At 52.2% G+C, this 24,222-nt stretch overlaps 1 protein-coding gene across 1 annotated transcript in view; it reads right to left on the bottom strand.

Annotated features, from left to right (window-relative positions):
- Positions 1 to 1,195: 1,195 nt before the first annotated feature.
- The window catches only part of LOC148442605 (polyhomeotic-like protein 2), a gene marked incomplete at its 3' end in the record, with an annotated part of 75,974 nt that continues 52,947 nt past the window's right edge, over positions 1,196 to 24,222 (bottom strand). Inside the window, exons 10-14 of the mRNA XM_088463753.1 lie at positions 8,662 to 8,870; positions 8,428 to 8,454; positions 6,878 to 6,995; positions 2,703 to 2,817; positions 1,196 to 1,337 (exon numbers count right to left, since the gene is read on the bottom strand). Coding sequence (XP_088319879.1) covers positions 1,196 to 1,337; positions 2,703 to 2,817; positions 6,878 to 6,995; positions 8,428 to 8,454; positions 8,662 to 8,870 — 611 coding nt within the window. The remainder of the gene's footprint in view (positions 1,338 to 2,702; positions 2,818 to 6,877; positions 6,996 to 8,427; positions 8,455 to 8,661; positions 8,871 to 24,222) is intronic.

Genomic DNA, 24,222 nt, shown 5'->3' with positions numbered 1-24,222 from the left:
AGCGCAGTCTCCCATATACAGACTCAGGAGCACACAGATATACAGGTGTCACATATCACATTACTCAGCGCAGTCTCCCATATACAGACTCAGGAGCACACAGATATACAGGTGTCACATATCACATTACTCAGCGCAGTCTCCCATATACAGACTCAGGAGCACACAGATATACAGGTGTCACATATCACATTACTCAGCGCAGTCTCCCATATACAGACTCAGGAGCACACAGATATACAGGTGTCACATATCACATTACTCAGCGCAGTCTCCCATATACAGACTCAGGAGCACACAGATATACAGGTATCACATTACTCAGCGCAGTCTCCCATATACAGACTCAGGAGCACACAGATATACAGGTGTCACATATCACATTACTCAGCGCAGTCTACTATATACAGACTCAGGAGCACACAGATATACAGGTGTCACATATCACATTACTCAGCGCAGTCCACTATATACAGACTCAGGAGCACACAGATATACAGGTGTCACATATCACATTACTCAGCACTGTCTCTCCTATACAGACTCAGGAGCACACAGATATACAGGTGTCACATATCACATTACTCAGCGCAGTCTCCTATATACAGATGCAGGAGCACACAGAGATACTGGTGTCACATATCACATTACTCAGCGCAGTCTCCTATATACAGACTCAGGAGCACACAGTTATACAGGTGTCACATATCACATTACTCAGCACAGTCTCTCCTAGTACACCGCAATGCGACGAAGATGCATTTTCGTCCGAAAACAAGACGCCCAGCGCTAGTAGAGTGTCGCACAGGACTTGGCGCGCCGAGAGCGGCTGTATGGTGCGACCGCAGCAAAGATGTATGAGGACACATCTATATGTTACAGGTCTCGGTCAAACTGGGAAGAGGATAATGTGTTTATTACCCGTCATTGTCCTATTTGCGCACCTTTTAGTGATAGCGATTGTCACAACTTGAACCCTTTAGAGGTTAATTGGGCGTCATTATAAATAGTATTTGAATTAAAAAAATATTTCATGAAATAATAATTCGATGGACATGTAAGACTCCGTTTTGCAGACTATGGCCTTATCTAACCACCTCTTACGGTAACGCAGAAACTCTTGTGAATATGGACCCAATTTTACACATATATTGGGGCAGATGTTATCGGGGTAGACACAGACCACTGGTGGTACCTGCTTGATGGTATCCGTGTCCTGGTTCTGCAGGTCACCCTTTCGCGATCTCCGCTGCGTATGTTTAGGACCCCCAGGTTTCTGTAACTTGCTGCGGTCGGGGTGGAACAGCCCTACGCGTTTGGTGCATCCTACATTATACCTGCAGGACAGACACAATCACAAGAGGTTTTACACAGGAAATATGATAAAAGAAAGAAGCTTTAATAAGTATTCAAATAATACAATGCTATGGAGGGAAAGTAGTAGATTTACCGATGTAATATCACAGACGAAGTAATCCAGGCTCAGATAGGACTTCCGGTGCCCAGAGTTCTAACATGGGAAGCTGATGAGCCCACTCACTGACCAGCCGGCCCAATCACTGACCAGCCGGCCCACTCACTGACCAGCCGGCCCACTCACTGACCAGCCGGCCCACTCACTGACCAGCCGGCCCTCTCACTCACCAGCCGGCCCAATCACTCACCAGCCGGCCCAATCACTCACCAGCCGGCCCAATCACTCACCAGCAGGACCACCCCTGACCAGCAGGACCACCCCCTAACCAGTAGGACCACCCCCTAACCAGCAGGCCCTCTCGCTGACCAGCAGGCCCACCCACTGACCAGCAGGACCACCCACTGACCAGCAGGACCACCCACTGACCAGCACACGAGTCGGACACTAGTAGCTGCCTCTCCAGCCTTTCTGTACACTATGCGGGGAGGGCACCAGGCACCCCTTCCCCAAATGCTATGCAGGAGGAGTAACTGGCATTTATTTCCGATATGCAGGATGGGCACTGGGCACTCATCTCCCAAATGCTATACAGGGTGAGCATCAGGATTATATCTCCAATATGCAGAGGGGCACCAGACAACTGCCTTCCTCGTATGGTATGCGGGGTGAACACCAGGCTTATACCTCTGATATGCAGGGTGGGCGCCAGGCTCTGTAGACCAGTATGATATGCAGGGTGGGTGCCAGGCTCTGTATACCAGTATGATATGCAGGGTGGGCACCAGGCACCTCCTCCCCATATGCTACATATGGGTGAGCACCAGGTTTATATCTCTGCTATGCAGGGTGGGCACTGGACACCCACCTCCCCATATACTATGCAGGGTGAGCACCAGGCTTGTATCTCTGATATGCAGGGTGGGCACCGGGCTCCTGCCTCCCTGAATGCTATGTAGGGTGGGTACCTGGCTTGTATCATTTATTTGCAGGGTGGGCACCTGGATTGTATCTCTGATATGCGGGGTGGGCACCGAGCTCCCGCCTCCCTAAATTCTATGCAGGTCGGGTACCTGGCTCCCAGCACCCGAAACACCACACAGAGGGTAGAATGAGCACCAACTACACTGGCAGTTGGTCATATTGCGCTGCAGGCGTTAGAAGCGTGCGCGGCGCTGGATGGCCGGTCAGATACTCTGCCAGTTATTATTATTATGGTCTGTGATGTGTCAGGCGCCTCTAGGTGTGCGCAGCGCAGTACAGGAGGTAACACACATTACACACTCACCTCTTTGCACACGCCATGGAACAAAATCTCTTGGAACGTTTAAACTTGTAAGTAAAATCCACACGCCCGCAGAGCTCACACTTCAGTTTGGGAGGACTGCTCTCATTTTTGGACTCTTAAACAAACAGAAAAAAACAAAAAAACAAACGGTGATGAATATTTAGCAGAGGGAGATGTCTGTACTATTCTATGAGGCTGTGAGGCACCATTTCTTTGTAGTCCTGAACAGTCTGCAGGGAAGGGACACAATAGCCCGGGGTAAGGTCTCGCGTATCACCTGACAGGAGCCGCGACGCTGTGCGATCCTCTAGGACACAGGCAAAGCACCAATTTTATTCCACCAAATAGAACAATGGAATATGTAATTGCTAATGATGAGTAGCACTGTACCCCTCAGGGCCCTGGTAAGTGGCCCCTGCTCTCTCACATCTTTTGCACTTTACAGGTTAAAAAGTGTTTGCTCAATTTATTTAAATCAAAGCAGCAGCATGCAGAGATCACGAGCCAATCACACACTAACCTGCTACAGACTGTGTGACTGCACATGTGACATTACTAGCCAATCACACACTAACCTGCTACAGACTGTGTGACCGCACATGTGACACTACTAGCCAATCACACACTAACCTGCTACATAGACTGTGACTGCACATGTGACATTACTAGCCAATCACACACTAACCTGCTACATAGACTGTGTGACTGCACATGTGACATGACTAGCCAATCACACACACTAACCTGCTACACAGACTGTGTGACTGCACACGTGACATCACTAGCCAATCACACACTAACCTGCTACATAGACTGTGTGACTGCACATGTGACATTACTAGCCAATCACACACTAACCTGCTACATAGACTGTGTGACTGCACATGTGACATTACGAGCCAATCACACACTAACCTGCTACATAGACTGTGTGACTGCACGTGACATCACTAGCCAATCACACACTAACCTGCTACATAGACTGTGTGACTGCACATGTGACATTACGAGCCAATCACACACTAACCTGCTACATAGACTGTGTGACTGCACATGTGACATCACTAGCCAATCACACACTAACCTGCTACATAGACTGTGTGACTGCACATGTGACATTACGAGCCAATCACACACTAACCTGCTACATAGACTGTGTGACTGCACATGTGACATCACTAGCCAATCACACACTAACCTGCTACATAGACTGTGTGACCGCACATGTGACATTACTAGCCAATCACACACTAACCTGCTACATAGACTGTGTGGCTGCACATGTGACATTACGAACCAATCACACACTAACCTGCTACATAGACTGTGTGACTGCACGTGACATCACTAGCCAATCACACACTAGCCTGCTACATAGACTGTGTGACTGCACATATGACATTACGAGCCAATCACACACTAACCTGCTACACAGACTGTGTGACTGCACATGTGACATTACTAGCCAATCACACATTGGGACCCATTTACCGTTACCTATTTGCTGCATATTCCCCAGAAAATACCAGTTTCTGGGGGTTACCCCGCAAACATTTAGATGTATAGTGGAGAGACCGCACGCAGCAGATATCTCAGATACGCGCTGTGGTCCCTCCTTTTCTACCAGCAGTCACAGCCCCCATAGATTTCTATGAGAGATGCGATGAGGTCAGATTTACCAGGCTCCTGAGTGCAAAGCATTCCAGAGCTTGGCTGACGCCATCTAAAGCCGGCGTTGTGCTGCTGTAGCCTATGGGCTACACATCACATGACTGACCAGCAGAGGGTTCCAGAGCTCCCTGGCAATGGCCGCCGTGTATGCGCAGCCTGTGAACCACACATGTGCAGGAGCCTGGCACAGGATGTGAAGAGATGGTCTCGTAGGGACGGGCTCCTTTCAAAGCCCCTGTTCCTGCAGGGACTTTTTAATGCATGCCGGCATTAAGATTGCAACCTGCAATGCGATCATAGGCCCAGATCGCATTATAAATGGGCCCCATTATCTGCTACATAAACTGTGACTGCACATGTGACATCACCATCCAATCATACACTAACCCGCTACATAGACTGTGTGACCATGCTGCGCTTACTATGTGACATCACCATTCAATCATACACTAACCCGCTACATAGACTGTGTGACCATGCTGCGCTTACTATGTGACATCACCATCCAATCATACACTAACCCGCTACATAGACTGTGTGACCATGCTGCGCTTACTATGTGACATCACCATCCAATCATACACTAACCTGCTGCATAGACTGTGTGACCATGCTGCGCTTACTATGTGACATCACCATCCAATCACACACTAACCTGCTGCATAGACTGTGTGACCATGCTGCGTTTACTATGTGACCTCACCATCCAATCATACACTAACCTGCTACATATACTGTGTGACCATGCTGCGCTTACTATGTGACATCATCCAATCACACACTAACCCGCTACATACACTGTGTGACCATGCTGCGCTTACTATGTGACATCACCATCCAATCATACACTAACCTGCTGCATATACTGTGTGACCATGCTGCGCTTACTATGTGACATCACCGTCCAATCATACACTAACCTGCTGCATATACTGTGTGACCATGCTGCGCTTACTATGTGACATCACCGTCCAATCATACACTAACCTGCTGCATATACTGTGTGACCATGCTGCGCTTACTATGTGACATCACCGTCCAATCACACACTAACCTGCAACATATACTGTGTGACCATGCTGCGCTTACTATGTGACATCATCATCCAATCACACACTAACCTGCTGCATATACTGTGTGACCATGCTGCGCTTACTATGTGACATCATCATCCAATCACACACTAACCTGCTGCATAGATTGTGTGACCATGCTGCGTTTACTATGTGACCTCACCATCCAATCATACACTAACCTGCTGCATATACTGTGTGACCATGCTGCGCTTACTATGTGACATCATCCAATCACACACTAACCCGCTACATACACTGTGTGACCATGCTGCGCTTACTATGTGACATCACCATCCAATCATACACTAACCTGCTGCATATACTATGTGACCATGCTGCTCTTACTATGTGACATCATCATCCAATCATACACTAACCAGCTACATATACTGTGTGACCATGCTGCGCTTACTATGTGACATCACCATCCAATCATACACTAACCTGCTGCATATACTGTGTGACCATGCTGCGTTTACTATGTGACCTCACCATCCAATCACACACTAACCTGCTGCATATACTGTGTGACCATGCTGCGTTTACTATGTGACCTCACCATCCAATCACACACTAACCTGCTGCATAGACTGTGTGACCATGCTGCGTTTACTATGTGACCTCACCATCCAATCACACACTAACCTGCTGCATAGACTGTGTGACCATGCTGCGTTTACTATGTGACCTCACCATCCAATCACACACTAACCTGCTGCATAGACTGTGTGACCATGCTGCGTTTACTATGTGATAACACCATCCAATCATACACTAACCAGCTACATATACTGTGTGACCATGCTGCGCTTACTATGTGACATCACCATCCAATCATACACTAACCCGCTACATATACTGTGTGACCATGCTGCTCTTACTACGTGACCTCACCATCCAATCACACACTAACCCGCTACATATACTGTGTGACCATGCTGCGTTTACTATGTGACCTCACCATCCAATCACACACTAACCTGCTGCATAGACTGTGTGACCATGCTGCGCTTACTATGTTACCTCACCATCCAATCACACACTAACCTGCTGCATAGACTGTGTGACCATGCTGCGCTTACTATGTTACCTCACCATCCAATCACACACTAACCTGTTGCATAGACTGTGCGATTGCGCTGACTCATGTTGGTTCTTTTCCTAGCGATTATGAGGTCATGGAGTTTAGCGGGATAGGGGCTCAGCCATGCAGATAAAGTGAAGCCTGGCAACTATAAGCCAATTTCATCATTGTCTAAGCTTTTCTTCATAATATTGGACTCCGGATTGTGAATGTGTAATGGTACAAATATATGCAAACCGAGACCATGCTAGAACGTGTAGCCTGGAGGCTCTCAGGGGGCTACGTAAACTCTGTGTCTGACCCCCTATGGAATGTCCTGTCATTAGTCTGCTGCCGCAGGGTACCTGGCACGATGGTCTCAATCTCGGAGTCGGTGGTGTTGTTGTCCTGCTGTGGAGGCTTCTCGGGCAGTAATACCTGCTGATACTTCTGTGTCGCCAGCAGTAGGGGAGCGCGTGCCACCTGTCACATAGGAGGAGCTGACATTATCAGTGTGTTGGGTACAGGGAATTTCAAGTGATTAGTATCACAGCACTATTACACTTTGTGGAACTGAAGCTTGTTGTGTTATGCTGTATTTTACAAGCATTGGGCTTTGTGTATACACATATTACATGCCAAGTCTGAGCAGGGAGGGTGCAAGTACAACAGCCCACGGAAAGTACAAGAGGGGCACAGTATTAGCGCTGTGTGCCCAAGCTCCAGAACAGCCGCAGTATTGGAGCAGTGTGCCCAAGCCCCAGAATAGCCGCAGTATTGGAGCAGTGTGCCCAAGCCCCAGAATAGCCGCAGTATTGGAGCAGTGTGCCCAAGCCCCGGAATGGCTGCAGTATTGGTGCAGTGTGCCCAAGCCCCGGAATGGCTGCAGTATTGGTGCAGTGTGCCCATGCCCCGGAACAGCCGCAGTATTGGAGCAGTGTACCCAAGCCCCGGAACAGCCGCAGTATTGGAGCAGTGTGCCCAAGCCCCGAAATGGCTGCAGTATTGGAGCAGTGTGCCCAAGCCCCGGAACAGCCGCAGTATTGGAGCAGTGTGCCCAAGCCCCGGAACAGCCGCAGCACTGGAGCAGTGTACCCAAGCCCCGGAACGGCCGCAGTATTGGAGAAGTGTGCCCAAGCCCCGGAACGGCCGCAGTATTGGAGAAGTGTGCCCAAGCCCCAGAAAGGCAGCAGTATTGGAGAAGTGTACCCAGGCCCCGGAACGGCCGCAGTATTGGCACAGTGTACCCAGGCCCCGAAACAGCCGCAGTATTGGCACAGTGTACCCAGGCCCCGGAACGGCCGCAGTATTGGTGCAGTGTGCCTAAGCCCCGGAATGGCTGCAGCACTGGCACAGTGTGCGTAGGCCCCCGGAACGGCCGCAGTATTAGTGCAACGTGTCCAGGCCCTGCAATGACCATGTGCTCATGGAACGTGCTGACTAATGGAAATGTGTCTTTATTTGGAAACAAGCAATGTATATAAATTAAATGGGCCTCAGCAGGAGCCTTATCGAGATCGCGGCACGTCTACTACCGATATCACCAGGCTGCCATTATGCACCAGTACTGCGTGTATCACTCTACCAATGTTCTTGCAGACCTGGCTGGAGTGTCCTTTGCTCATGTACTGTATGAATGAGACACACGTCATCTACAGCGTGCGGTTATTGTCTATAACACTGTGCTGGGGAGAATAGAGCTACTGTAACGTTAGGCTTATAGCTTACACGGGCTAGAATGGAGTACAGCACTAATACATGTAACATTAGATAGGCAGGAGAGAGTGCAGATCTAACGACTGGTTACACCTATTGCCATGCCAATATGGAGCAGGGAGATTGGCACAGTACCCTCCGGCACCTCCACCCACATAACAAGACCCAGCTTTGTGCCCTTCATGTCCCGCTGACCCACCTCTAGGACCGCTCTGCTCCGATGTGACTGCAAAGAGAAAACAAAGATCAGTAACAAGTAATGGCCGGAAACCATCATCTTACATCACAGACAGAATAGACACATTGTATGTGCTGGGGGTGTTTATGGCACATAAGTGCCCTCTATGCAGCTGGCCCCCCCTCATGTACAGTATAGCGGGTCAGGGGGATATCAGCATTACAGACATAAGGAATAGACCTGAGCTGACCATACCGGGAATGGCTGGGCCCCCTCTTGGATCACGAAGCCTTCGATGACATGAGTGAGGATTTGCGGTTTCACCACGGCCTGTGGTGGTTTGTTCTCACCATTCTGGGTGGCGCTGCCAGTAGCAGCAGCTGGCAATGGAGATGAACCATTTCCCGATGTCATGTCCAGGGGTGGGTGAGGGTTTGGATCAGGGCGGCACGTCTGGCTGGAGTCTAGAAAAGGGGGAGAGAGTGATTGTTACATAGAGAGGCATCTGGCTGTTTCTGGTCTGTTATCCTCGCTATTGCTAAAGGCCACCGTCTGTGTTACAGATTGGCACCAGAGAAACCAGCCCAGTCCACCTGGGAGCAAGGAGCGCCATTCAACCCCTACCAGGAGCAAAGAGCGCCATTCACCTCTACTGAGAGCAATGAGCGCCATTCACCCCCCACTGAGAGCAATGAGCGCCATTCACCACCTACCGGGAGCAATGAGCGCTATTCAGCCCCTACCGGGAGCAATGAGCACCATTTACCCCCCACTGAGAGCAATGAGTGCCATTCACCCCCCACTGAGAGCAATGAGCGCCATTCACCACCTACCGGGAGCAATGAGCGCTGTTTAGCCCCTACCGGGAGCAATGAGCACCATTCACCCCCCACTGAGAGCAATGAGCGCCATTCACCACCTACCGGGAGCAATGAGCTTGTTTACCCCCTATCGGGAGCAATGAGCGCCATTCACCCCCCACTGGGAGCAATGAGCGCCTTTCCACCTCCTACCAGGAGCAATGAGCGCCATTCACCCCCCACTGAGAGCAATGAGCGCCATTCACCACCTACCGGGAGCAATGAGCGCGTTTACCCCCTATTGGGAGCAATGAGCGCCATTCACCCCCCATTGGGGGCCATGAGCGCCATTCACCCCCCACTGGGAGCAATGAGCTCCTTTCCACCCCCTACCGAGAGCAATGAGCGCCATTCACCTCCTTCCGGGAGCAATGAGCGCCATTCACCCCCTACCAGGCAACCACCAGAGAGGGCTCCTACTTTACAATGTGTCCTTGTGTGTGTGCATACCGAGACCAATGGCGAGGAACACCCCCATATGATGATATGTCGGCATTATTTAAGTTGACAATGATGAAATGTCGACCTGTTAGAATGTCAACATATTGTCCCTGCTGACCCAGTGGTGACTCACCTGCTCCTGGTGGCTGCGGCGGCTTAGTCTGGATCCTGGCGGTCATGTGATTGACTTCTGGTAAGACCTCTGATCCACCGGTGTTTGGGGGAGCATTTCCCCCATAATCCTAACCCCCCCTCCATCCTAACCATCATCCCCCCCCATATCCTAAACCTAACACCCCCACAGCCTGACTAACCCCCCCCAACAGCCTAACCCTAACCACCCCCCTGCAGCCTAACCGTATCCACCCCCCCTCGCAGCCTAACCCTAACCTCTCCCCTATCCACCCCCGTCGCAGCCTAACCCTATGCTCCCCTCCAACAGGCAGCCTAACCCTAACCTCCCCCCCAGCCTAATCCTATGCTCTCCCAGCAGCCTCACCTTAACCTCCAACCCAGCCTCACTCTAACCTCCCCCGTAGCCTAACCCTAATGTCAACATTTCACCTTTCAACATTCTGAGAATGTGGAAACGGCAGGAGGCAAGAGGGGAACAGGGTACTACCCACATGAAGTAACAGAGCGTATATATATTTATTACCTACTTCAGGGGTATTCAGCTGGGATGCGAACTACACATCCCAGCATGCCGACTACAGCCACATCACATAGACAAGGACCGGGAGCCTACTACAGCCACATCACAAAGACAGGGAGCCTACTACAGCCACATCACACACGCAGGGACCGGGAGCCTACTACAGGACCATCACATATACAGGGACCGGGAGCCTGCTACAGCCAGATCACATACACAGGGACCGGGAGCCTACTACAGGTACATCACATACACAGGGAGCCTACTACAGCCAGATCACATACACAGGGACCGGGAGCCTACTACAGCCAGATCACATATACAGGGACCGGGAGCCTACTACAGCCCCATCACATACACAGGGACCGGGAGCCTACTACAGGTACATCACATACACAGGGAGCCTACTACAGCCAGATCACATACACAGGGACCGGGAGCCTACTACAGCCAGATCACATATACAGGGACCGGGAGCCTACTACAGCCCCATCACATACACATGGACCGGGAGCCCACTACAGCCCCATCACATACACAGGGACCGGGAGCCTACTACAGCCACATCACATACACAGGGACCGGGAGCCTACTACAGCCCCATCATATACACAGGGACCGGGAGCCTACTACAGCCCCATCACACACGCAGGGACCGGGAGCCTACTACAGCCACATCACATACACAGGGACCGGGAGCCTACTACAGCCCCATCATATACACAGGGACCGGGAGCCTACTACAGCCCCATCACACACGCAGGGACCGGGAGCCTACTACAGCCACATCACATACACAGGGACCGGGAGCCTACTACAGCCCCATCACATACACAGGGACCGGGAGCCTACTACAGGTACATCACATACACAGGGAGCCTACTACAGCCAGATCACATACACAGGGACCGGGAGCCTACTACAGCCAGATCACATACACAGGGACCGGGAGCCTACTACAGCCAGATCACATACACAGGGACCGGGAGCCTACTACAGCCAGATCAAATACACAGGGACCGGGAGCCTACTACAGCCAGATCACATTCACAGGGAACGGGAGCCTACTACAGCCAGATCACATACACAGGGACCGGGAGCCCACTACAGCCCCATCACATACACAGGGACCGGGAGCCTACTACAGGTACATCACATACACAGGGAGCCTACTACAGCCAGATCACATACACAGGGACCGGGAGCCTACTACAGCCAGATCACATACACAGGGACCGGGAGCCTACTACAGCCAGATCACATACACAGGGACCGGGAGCCTATTACAGGCCCAGCACATACACAGGGACCGGGAGCCTACTACAGCCCCATCACATACACAGGGACCGGGAGTCTACTACAGCCCCATCACATATACAGGGAACGGGAGCCTACTACAGCCACATCACACACGCAGGGACCGGGAGCCTACTACAGCCCCATCACATACCCAGGGACCGGGAGCCTACTACAGCCCCATCACACACGCAGGGACCGAGAGCCTACTACAGCCCCATCACATACACAGGGACCGGGAGCCTACTACAGCCACATCACATACACAGGGACCGGGAGCCTACTACAGCCCCATCACATATACAGGGACCGGGAGCCTACTACAGCCCCATCACATACACAGGGACCCCGAGCCTACTACAGGCACATCACATACACAGGGAGCCTACTACAGCCCCATCACATACACAGGGACCGGGAGCCTACTACAGCCCCATCACATATACAGGGACCGGGAGCCTACTACAGCCACATCACACACGCAGGGACCTGGAGCCTACCACAGCCCCATCACATACACAGGGACCGGGAGCCTACTACAGCCCCATCACATATACAGGGACCGGGAGCCTATTACAGCCTCATCACATACACAGGGACCCCGAGCCTACTACAGGCACATCACACACGCAGGGACCTGGAGCCTACTACAGCCCCATCACATACACAGGGACCGGGAGCCTACTACAGCCCCATCACATATACAGGGACCGGGAGCCTACTACAGCCCCATCACATACACAGGGACCCCGAGCCTACTACAGGCACATCACATACACAAGGAGCCTACTACAGCCCCATCACATACACAGGGACCGGGAGCCTACTACAGCCCCATCACATATACAGGGACCGAGAGCCTACTACAAGCACATCACACACGCAGGGACCGGGAGCCTACTACAGCCCCATCACATACACAGGGACCGGGAGCCTACTACAGCTCCATCACGTATACAGGGACCGGGAGCCTACTACAGGTACATCACATACACAGGGACCCGGAACCTACTACAGGCACATCACATACACAGGGAGCCTACTACAGCCCCATCACATACACAGGGACCGGGAGCCTACTACATCCCCATCACATACACAGGGATCAGGAGCCTACTACAGCCACATTACATAGACCGGGAGCCTATTACAGCCCCATCACATACACAGGGACCGGGAGCCTACTACAGCCCCATCACATATACAGGGACCGGGAGCCTACTACAGCCCCATCACATACACAGGGACTCCGAGCCTACTACAGGCACATCACATACACAAGGAGCCTGCTACAGCCCCATCACATACACAGGGACCGGGAGCCTACTACAGCCACATCACACACGCAGGGACCGGGAGCCTACTACAGCCCCATCACATACACAGGGACCGGGAGCCTACTACAGCCCCATCACATATACAGGGACCGGGAGCCTATTACAGCCTCATCACATACACAGGGACCCCGAGCCTACTACAGGCACATCACACACGCAGGGACCTGGAGCCTACTACAGCCCCATCACATACACAGGGACCGGGAGCCTACTACAGCCCCATCACATATACAGGGACCGGGAGCCTACTACAGCCCCATCACATACACAGGGACCCCGAGCCTACTACAGGCACATCACATACACAAGGAGCCTACTACAGCCCCATCACATACACAGGGACCGGGAGCCTACTACAGCCCCATCACATATACAGGGACCGAGAGCCTACTACAAGCACATCACACACGCAGGGACCGGGAGCCTACTACAGCCCCATCACATACACAGGGACTGGGAGCCTACTACAGCCCCATCACATATACAGGGACCGGAAGCCTACTACAGGTACATTACATACACAGGGACCCGGAGCCTACTACAGGCACATCACATACACAGGGAGCCTACTACAGCCCCATCACATACACAGGGACCGGGAGCCTACTACATCCCCATCACATACACAGGGATTAGGAGCCTACTACAGCCACATTACATAGACCGGGAGCCTATTACAGCCCCATCACATACACAGGGACCGGGAGCCTACTACAGCCCCATCACATATACAGGGACCGGGAGCCTACTACAGCCCCATCACATACACAGGGACTCCGAGCCTACTACAGGCACATCACATACACAAGGAGCCTGCTACAGCCCCATCACATACACAGGGACCGGGAGCCTACTACAGCCACATCACACACGCAGGGACCGGGAGCCTACTACAGCCCCATCACATACACAGGGACCGGGAGCCTACTACAGCCCCATCACATATACAGGGACCGGGAGCCTACTACAGGTACATCACATACACAGGGACCCCGAGCCTACTACAGGCACATCACATACACAGGGAGCCTACTACAGCCCCATCACGTACACAGGGACCGGGAGCCTACTACATCCCCATCACATACACAGGGATCAGGAGCCTACTACAGCCACATCACATAGACCAGGAGCCTATTACAGCCAGATCACATACACAGGGACCGGGAGCCTACTACAGCCACATCACATACACAGGGACCGGGAGCCTACTACAGGCACATCACATACACAGGGAGCCTACTACAGCCCCATCACATACACATGGACCGGGAGCCTACTACAGCCCCATCACATACACAGGGACCGGGAGCCTACTACAAGCACATCACATACACAGGGAGCCTACTACATCCCCATCACATACACAGGGATCAGGAGCCTACTACAGCCAAATCACATACACAGGGACCGGGAGCCTACTACAGCCACATCACATAGACCGGGAGCCTACTACAGCCAGATCACATACACAGGGACCGGGAGCCTACTACAGCCACATCACATACACAGGGACCGGGAGCCTACTACAGGCACATCACATACACAGGGATCAGGAGCCTACTACAGCCACATCACATAGGCTGGGAGCCTACTACAGCCAGATCACATACACAGGGACCGGGAGCCTACTACAGCCACATCACATACACAGGGACCGGGAGCCTACTACAGGCACATCACATACACAGGGACCGGGAGCCTACTACTTCCCCATCACATACACAGGGATCAGGAGCCTACTACACCCACATCACATAGACCGGGAGCCTACTACAGCCAGATCACATATACAGGGACCGGGAGCCTACTACAGGTACATCACATACACAGGGACAGGGAGCCTACTACAGCCACATCACATACACAGGGACCCCGAGCCTACTACAGGCCCATCACATACACAGGGAGCCTACTACAGGCCCATCACATACACAGGGAGCCTACTACAGGCCCATCACATACACAGGGAGCCTACTACAGGCCCATCACATACACAGGGAGCCTACTACAGGTCCATCACATACACAGGGAGCTTACTAGAGGCCCATCACATACACAGGGAGCCTACTAGAGGCCCATCACATACACAGGGAGCCTACTACAGGCCCATCACATATACAGGGACCGGGAGCCTACTACAGGTACATCACATACACAGGGACCGGGAGCCTACTACAGGTACATCACATACACAGGGACCGGGAGCCTACTACAGCCCCATCACATACACAGGGACTCCGAGACTACTACAGGCACATCACATACACAAGGAGCCTGCTACAGCCCCATCACATACACAGGGACCGGGAGCCTACTACAGCCACATCACACACGCAGGGACCGGGAGCCAACTACAGCCCCATCACATACACAGGGACCGGGAGCCTACTACAGCCCCATCACATATACAGGGACCGGGAGCCTATTACAGCCTCATCACATACACAGGGACCCCGAGCCTACTACAGGCACATCACACACGCAGGGACCTGGAGCCTACTACAGCCCCATCACATACACAGGGACCGGGAGCCTACTACAGCCCCATCACATATACAGGGACCGGGAGCCTACTACAGCCCCATCACATATACAGGGACCGAGAGCCTACTACAAGCACATCACACACGCAGGGACCGGGAGCCTACTACAGCCCCATCACATACACAGGGACCGGGAGCCTACTACAGCCCCATCACATATACAGGGGCCGGAAGCCTACTACAGGTACATTACATACACAGGGACCCGGAGCCTACTACAGGCACATCACATACACAGGGAGCCTACTACAGCCCCATCACACACACAGGGACCGGGAGCCTATTACAGCCCCATCACATACACAGGGACCGGGAGCCTACTACAGCCCCATCACATATACAGGGACCGGGAGCCTACTACAGCCCCATCACATACACAGGGACTCCGAGCCTACTACAGGCACATCACATACACAAGGAGCCTGCTACAGCCCCATCACATACACAGGGACCGGGAGCCTACTACAGCCACATCACACACGCAGGGACCGGGAGCCTACTACAGCCCCATCACATACACAGGGACCGGGAGCCTACTACAGCCCCATCACATATACAGGGACCGGGAGCCTACTACAGGTACATCACATACACAGGGACCCCGAGCCTACTACAGGCACATCACATACACAGGGAGCCTACTACAGCCCCATCACATACACAGGGACCGGGAGCCTACTACATCCCCATCACATACACAGGGATCAGGAGCCTACTACAGCCACATCACATAGACCAGGAGCCTATTACAGCCAGATCACATACACAGGGACCGGGAGCCTACTACAGCCACATCACATACACAGGGACCGGGAGCCTACTACAGGCACATCACATACACAGGGAGCCTACTACAGCCCCATCACATACACATGGACCGGGAGCCTACTACAGCCACATCACATAGACCGGGAGCCTACTACAGCCAGATCACATACACAGGGACCGGGAGCCTACTACAGCCACATCACATACACAGGGACCGGGAGCCTACTACAGGCACATCACATACACAGGGATCAGGAGCCTACTACAGCCACATCACATAGGCTGGGAGCCTACTACAGCCAGATCACATACACAGGGACCGGGAGCCTACTACAGCCACATCACATACACAGGGACCGGGAGCCTACTACAGGCACATCACATACACAGGGACCGGGAGCCTACTACTTCCCCATCACATACACAGGGATCAGGAGCCTACTACACCCACATCACATAGACCGGGAGCCTACTAGAGCCAGATCACATATACAGGGACCGGGAGCCTACTACAGGTACATCACATACACAGGGACCGGGAGCCTACTACAGCCACATCACATACACAGGGACCCCGAGCCTACTACAGGCCCATCACATACACAGGGAGCCTACTACAGGCCCATCACATACACAGGGAGCCTACTACAGGCCCATCACATACACAGGGAGCCTACTACAGGCCCATCACATACACAGGGAGCCTACTACAGGCCCATCACATACACAGGGAGCCTACTACAGGCCCATCACATACACAGGGAGCCTACTAGAGGCCCATCACATACACAGGGAGCCTACTACAGGCCCATCACATATACAGGGACCGGGAGCCTACTACAGGTACATCACATACACAGGGACCGGGAGCCTACTACAGGTACATCACATACACAGGGACCGGGAGCCTACTACAGGCACATCACATACACAGGGACCCCGAGCCTACTACAGGCCCATCACATACACAGGGAGCCTACTACAGGCCCATCACATACACAGGGAGCCTACTACAGGCCCATCACATACACAGGGAGCCTACTACAGGCCCATCACATACACAGGGAGCCTACTACAGGCCCATCACATACACAGGGAGCCTACTACAGGCCCATCACATACACAGGGACCGGGAGCCTACTACAGGCACATCACATACACAGGGAGCCTACTACAGGCCCATCACATACACAGGGACCGTGAGCCTACTACAGGCCCATCACATACACAGGGACCGGGAGCCTACTACAGGCACATCACATACAATAGGGACCAGGAGCCTACTACAGGCACATCACATACACAGGGACCGGGAGCCTACTACAGGCACATCACATACACAGGGACCGGGAGCCTGCTACAGGCACATCACATACACAGGGACCGGGAGCCTACTACATCCACATCATATACACAGGGACCGGGAGTCTACTACATCCACATCATATACACAGGGAGCCTACTACAGGCCCATCACATACACAGGGAGCCTACTACAGGCCCATCACATACACAGGGAGCCTACTACAGGCCCATCACATACACAGGGAGCCTACTACAGGCCCATCACATACACAGGGAGCCTACTACACAGGGAGCCTACTACAGGCCCATCACATACACAGGGAGCCTACTAGAGGCCCATCACATACACAGGGAGCCTACTACAGGCCCATCACATATACAGGGACCGGGAGCCTACTACAGGTACATCACATACACAGGGACCGGGAGCCTACTACAGGTACATCACATACACAGGGACCGGGAGCCTACTACAGGCACATCACATACACAGGGACCCCGAGCCTACTACAGGCCCATCACATACACAGGGAGCCTACTACAGGCCCATCACATACACAGGGAGCCTACTACAGGCCCATCACATACACAGGGAGCCTACTACAGGCCCATCACATACACAGGGAGCCTACTACAGGCCCATCACATACACAGGGAGCCTACTACAGGCCCATCACATACACAGGGACCGGGAGCCTACTACAGGCACATCACATACACAGGGAGCCTACTACAGGCCCATCACATACACAGGGACCGGGAGCCTACTACAGGCACATCACATACACAGGGACCGGGAGCCTACTACAGGCACATCACATACACAGGGACCGGGAGCCTGCTACAGGCACATCACATACACAGGGACCGGGAGCCTACTACATCCACATCATATACACAGGGACCGGGAGCCTACTACAGCCCCATCACATACACAGGGATCAGGAGCCTACTACAGCCACATCACATACACAGGGACCGGGAGCCTACTACAGCCACATCACATAGACCGGGAGCCTACTACAGCCAGATCACATACACAGGGACCGGGAGCCTACTACAGCCACATCACATACACAGGGACCGGGAGCCTACTACAGGCACATCACATACACAGGGATCAGGAGCCTACTACAGCCACATCACATAGGCTGGGAGCCTACTACAGCCAGATCACATACACAGGGACCGGGAGCCTACTACAGCCACATCACATACACAGGGACCGGGAGCCTACTACAGGCACATCACATACACAGGGACCGGGAGCCTACTACTTCCCCATCACATACACAGGGATCAGGAGCCTACTACACCCACATCACATAGACCGGGAGCCTACTACAGCCAGATCACATATACAGGGACCGGGAGCCTACTACAGGTACATCACATACACAGGGACCGGGAGCCTACTACAGCCACATCACATACACAGGGACCCCGAGCCTACTACAGGCCCATCACATACACAGGGAGCCTACTACAGGCCCATCACATACACAGGGAGCCTACTACAGGCCCATCACATACACAGGGAGCCTACTACAGGCCCATCACATACACAGGGAGCCTACTACAGGCCCATCACATACACAGGGAGCCTACTACAGGCCCATCACATACACAGGGAGCCTACTACAGGCCCATCACATACACAGGGAGCCTACTACAGGCCCATCACATATACAGGGACCGGGAGCCTACTACAGGTACATCACATACACAGGGACCGGGAGCCTACTACAGGTACATCACATACACAGGGACCGGGAGCCTACTACAGGCCCATCACATACACAGGGAGCCTACTACAGGCCCATCACATACACAGGGAGCCTACTACAGGCCCATCACATACACAGGGAGCCTACTACAGGCCCATCACATACACAGGGAGCCTACTACAGGCCCATCACATACACAGGGAGCCTACTACAGGCCCATCACATACACAGGGACCGGGAGCCTACTACAGGCACATCACATACACAGGGAGCCTACTACAGGCCCATCACATACACAGGGACCGTGAGCCTACTACAGGCCCATCACATACACAGGGACCGGGAGCCTACTACAGGCACATCACATACAATAGGGACCAGGAGCCTACTACAGGCACATCACATACACAGGGACCGGGAGCCTACTACAGGCACATCACATACACAGGGACCGGGAGCCTGCTACAGGCACATCACATACACAGGGACCGGGAGCCTACTACATCCACATCATATACACAGGGACCGGGAGTCTACTACATCCACATCATATACACAGGGAGCCTACTACAGGCCCATCACATACACAGGGAGCCTACTACAGGTCCATCACATACACAGGGAGCCTACTACAGGCCCATCACATACACAGGGAGCCTACTACAGGCCCATCACATACACAGGGAGCCTACTACAGGCCCATCACATACACAGGGAGCCTACTAGAGGCCCATCACATACACAGGGAGCCTACTAGAGGCCCATCACATACACAGGGAGCCTACTACAGGCCCATCACATATACAGGGACCGGGAGCCTACTACAGGTACATCACATACACAGGGACCGGGAGCCTACTACAGGTACATCACATACACAGGGACCGGGAGCCTACTATAGGCACATCACATACACAGGGACCCCGAGCCTACTACAGGCCCATCACATACACAGGGAGCCTACTACAGGCCCATCACATACACAGGGAGCCTACTACAGGCCCATCACATACACAGGGAGCCTACTACAGGCCCATCACATACACAGGGAGCCTACTACAGGCCCATCACATAGACAGGGAGCCTACTACAGGCCCATCACATACACAGGGACCGGGAGCCTACTACAGGCACATCACATACACAGGGAGCCTACTACAGGCCCATCACATACACAGGGACCGTGAGCCTACTACAGGCCCATCACATACACAGGGACCGGGAGCCTACTACAGGCACATCACATACACAGGGACCGGGAGCCTACTACAGGCACATCACATACACAGGGACCGGGAGCCTGCTACAGGCACATCACATACACAGGGACCGGGAGCCTGCTACAGGCACATCACATACACAGGGACCAGGAGCCTACTACAGGCACATCACATACACAGGGACCGGGAGCCTACTACAGGCACATCACATACACAGGGACCGGGAGCCTGCTACAGGCACATCACATACACAGGGACCGGGAGCCTGCTACAGGCACATCACATACACAGGGACCCCGAGCCTACTACATCCACATCACATACACAGGGACCGGGAGCCTACTACATCCACATCATATACACAGGGACCGGGAGTCTACTACATCCACATCATATACACAGGGAAGCTGCAATGACACATGAATGTGGGCTGGAATGTCAAGGGAGGGGGCTGGAGTGACACATGGAGGAGCTGAAGTGTGAATCTTGCTTTTTCAATGTATTTTATGTGGTTCTGGATTTCAAAGCGTATTTTATGTGGATGTGTTTTTTAAATGTATTTTATGTGGATCTGGCTTGTTTCTATGTATTTTATGTGTACGTGACGTTTTCAATGTTTTCTATATTGCTCTGGCTTTTACTTCAACAGTGAAATATGTATATTGGGACGTTTATGTAAATTGTGTATTTTCAATGTGCTGGGCTCGCCCTCAGCGTGACTAAAAATGGGGGTGCAACACAAGGTCATGCTACTGCGAATGTCATGCCAAAGGCATGCGCACAAAAATGGGGCGTGGCCTTATGACATCTAGGCCACGCCTCATTTTTTGCACGCACACATGCTATCGGCTCTGTAACTTGACTACAAATAATTTTTGGCCCTTTGCCTCTGACTGGTTGTCCACCCCTGCACTATACAGACAGCATACATATATTAAAGGGACAGCACCAGTGACCCAGAGACGTACTATACAGACAGCACACAGATAGTAAGGGACAGTACCAGGGACCCACAAGTACACTATACAGACAGCACACAGATAGTAAGGGACAGTACTAGGGATCCACAGGTACACTATACAGACAGCACACAGATAGTAATGCTGGCCATACACGGTGCGATGCACCGTGTAGTGCGACTGCCGATCCGTCAGTAGACGGATCGTGCTGTCACTGCCGGCATTCGTGCGGACCCCGCAGACCGCACGATATGCCGGCTCCCCCCTCCACCATTTGAATGGGATCGTACATTGCATCCTAGGTCAGATGGTTTTGCAGGAAGACCTGGGGATGCGATGTACGACCCTGCGGGAGCGCGCAGCACGATATAGCACCTATATCGTGCCGATCCGTCGGATAGGCACGTATATCGTGCCATGTATGGCCACCTTAAGGGACAACACCAGGGACCCACATATGCACTATATGGGTAGCACACAGATAGTAAGAGACAACACCAGGGACCCACAGATGCACTATATGGGTAGCACACTAATAGTAAGGGACAGCACCAGGGACCCATAGATGCACTATATGGATAGCACACAGATAGTAAGGGACAGCACTAGGGACCCACAGATGCACTATATGGATAGCACACAAATAGTAAGGGACAGCACCAGGGACCCACAGATGCACTATATGGATAGCACACAAATAGTAAGGGACAACACCAGGGACCCACAGATGCACTATATGGATAGCACACAAATAGTAAGGGACAACACCAGGGACCCACAGATGCACTATATGGATAGCACACAAATAGTAAGGGACAACACCAGGGACCCACAGATGCACTATATGGATAGCACACAAATAGTAAGGGACAACACCAGGGACCCACAGATGCACTATATGGATAGCACACAGATAGTAAGGGACAGCACCAGGGACCCACAGATGCACTATATGGGGAGCGCACAGATAGTAAGAGATAACACCAGGGAACCACAGATGCACTATATGGATAGCACACAAATAGTAAGGGACAGCACCAGGGACCCACAGATGCACTATATGAGGAGCGCACAGATGGTAAGGAACAACACCAGGGACCCACAGATGCACTATATGGATAGCACACAGATAGTAAGGGACAACACCAGGGACCCACAGATGCACTATATGGGTAGCACACAGATAGTAAGTAACAACACCATGGACCCACAGATGCACTATATGGGTAAGGTACAACACCAGGGATCCACAGATGCACTATATGGATAGCACACAGATAGTAAGGGACAACACCAGGTACCCACAGGTGCACTATATGGGTAGCACACAGATAGAAAGGGACAGCACCAGGGACCCACAGATGCACTATATGGATAACACACAGATAATAAGGGACAGCACCAGGGACCCACAGATGCACTGTATGGATAGCACACAGATAGTAAGGAGCCCCCCTAATCAGCACTACTAATTACACAGGATGTACTCAAAGTTCATCTCACAGGTCAGAATTACTGGATATCTCTGTAGCAGACTCACTAAAATCAGAATGTATGGAAATCATTCACTGCTCTACTTCCAGGGGCCGCCTCCATTGTGACTTATAGCAATACATAAGAGCAATGTGTTATTATTCTCTTTTATTCCTTTCCTCTGAGCACAACGTCCCACCACCACCTTCCACCCTGTGATAATGAGATACCTGGACACAGACTGACACACAGCTGAATCCACAGGTGAACTCACCAATTAGATCCCAGTATCACTCTGTCTCCTCTGTGATAGGTCACTGGGAGACAAATCTCATTTCTCCCCCAACCATAGGGGTGCTATATACAAGTCATGGTATACTGACCACAGCTAACATACATGTCTGCCCTGATAACAGAAGCATGCAGCTGGCATGTAAGCTCAGCAGCCTGCGTGTTTCATGTGTCTGTATGTATAAGGGGGATCTGATAACATTAGGTAACCCCAGCCAAGACCTGACATATGATCTATATCACAGGTTCTCAAACTCGGACCCCAAACAGTGCATGTTTTCCAGGTCTCCTCACAGAATCACAAGTGAAATAATTAGCTCCTTCAGTGGAACTTTTAAAATGTGTTGGTGAGTAATGACTACACCTGTGCAGCTTCTAGGTGACCTGGAAAACGTAAACCGTGTGGGGTCCAGAGGACCGAGTTTGAGAACCACTGATCTTTATCACAGAGATGAGACCTGGAGATATTGTTGCAGTAATGGGGGAATATTTTATTCCTATGCAGAGCAGAATTCCTCTCTGACAGACACTGTGACCTGGCTGATAACAGAGAACAGCGGCTACTCCTCTTTATAGTGATTGTGAGGACAATCACGGCCATTTATCAAAGTACTTTGTGAGGGAAGCATTTCCCACTTTTGGCACAGGAAACGCTCATTTACGGGCTGTTGTAGAGCCAAACGCAATTCATGCGTAATTGCTCCACGGATGAGAATACATACATGTGCCGGAACACAGAGTTTCATTAGTGCGCACCTGCAGCAGGCCTATCCTTGTGCAAAAGGTACGTCTGAAAACGGGCGGAATTACGCCCACGTACAACTCTGCACAGCCCAGAATTGCACTGGAACGCTTTGAGTACACCCTGTCACCATCCAGTTCCACCCCTTCAGCTGCAAGTGGAGATGTGTCTGAGTTGCAGACGCTGGGCACAGGAG

This window comes from Taudactylus pleione, unplaced genomic scaffold (assembly GCF_031769625.1).
Source record: "Taudactylus pleione unplaced genomic scaffold, aTauple2 ptg001441l, whole genome shotgun sequence".
Classification (NCBI taxonomy): Eukaryota; Metazoa; Chordata; class Amphibia; order Anura; family Myobatrachidae; genus Taudactylus; species Taudactylus pleione.
This window is presented reverse-complemented; position numbering and strand designations above follow the sequence as displayed.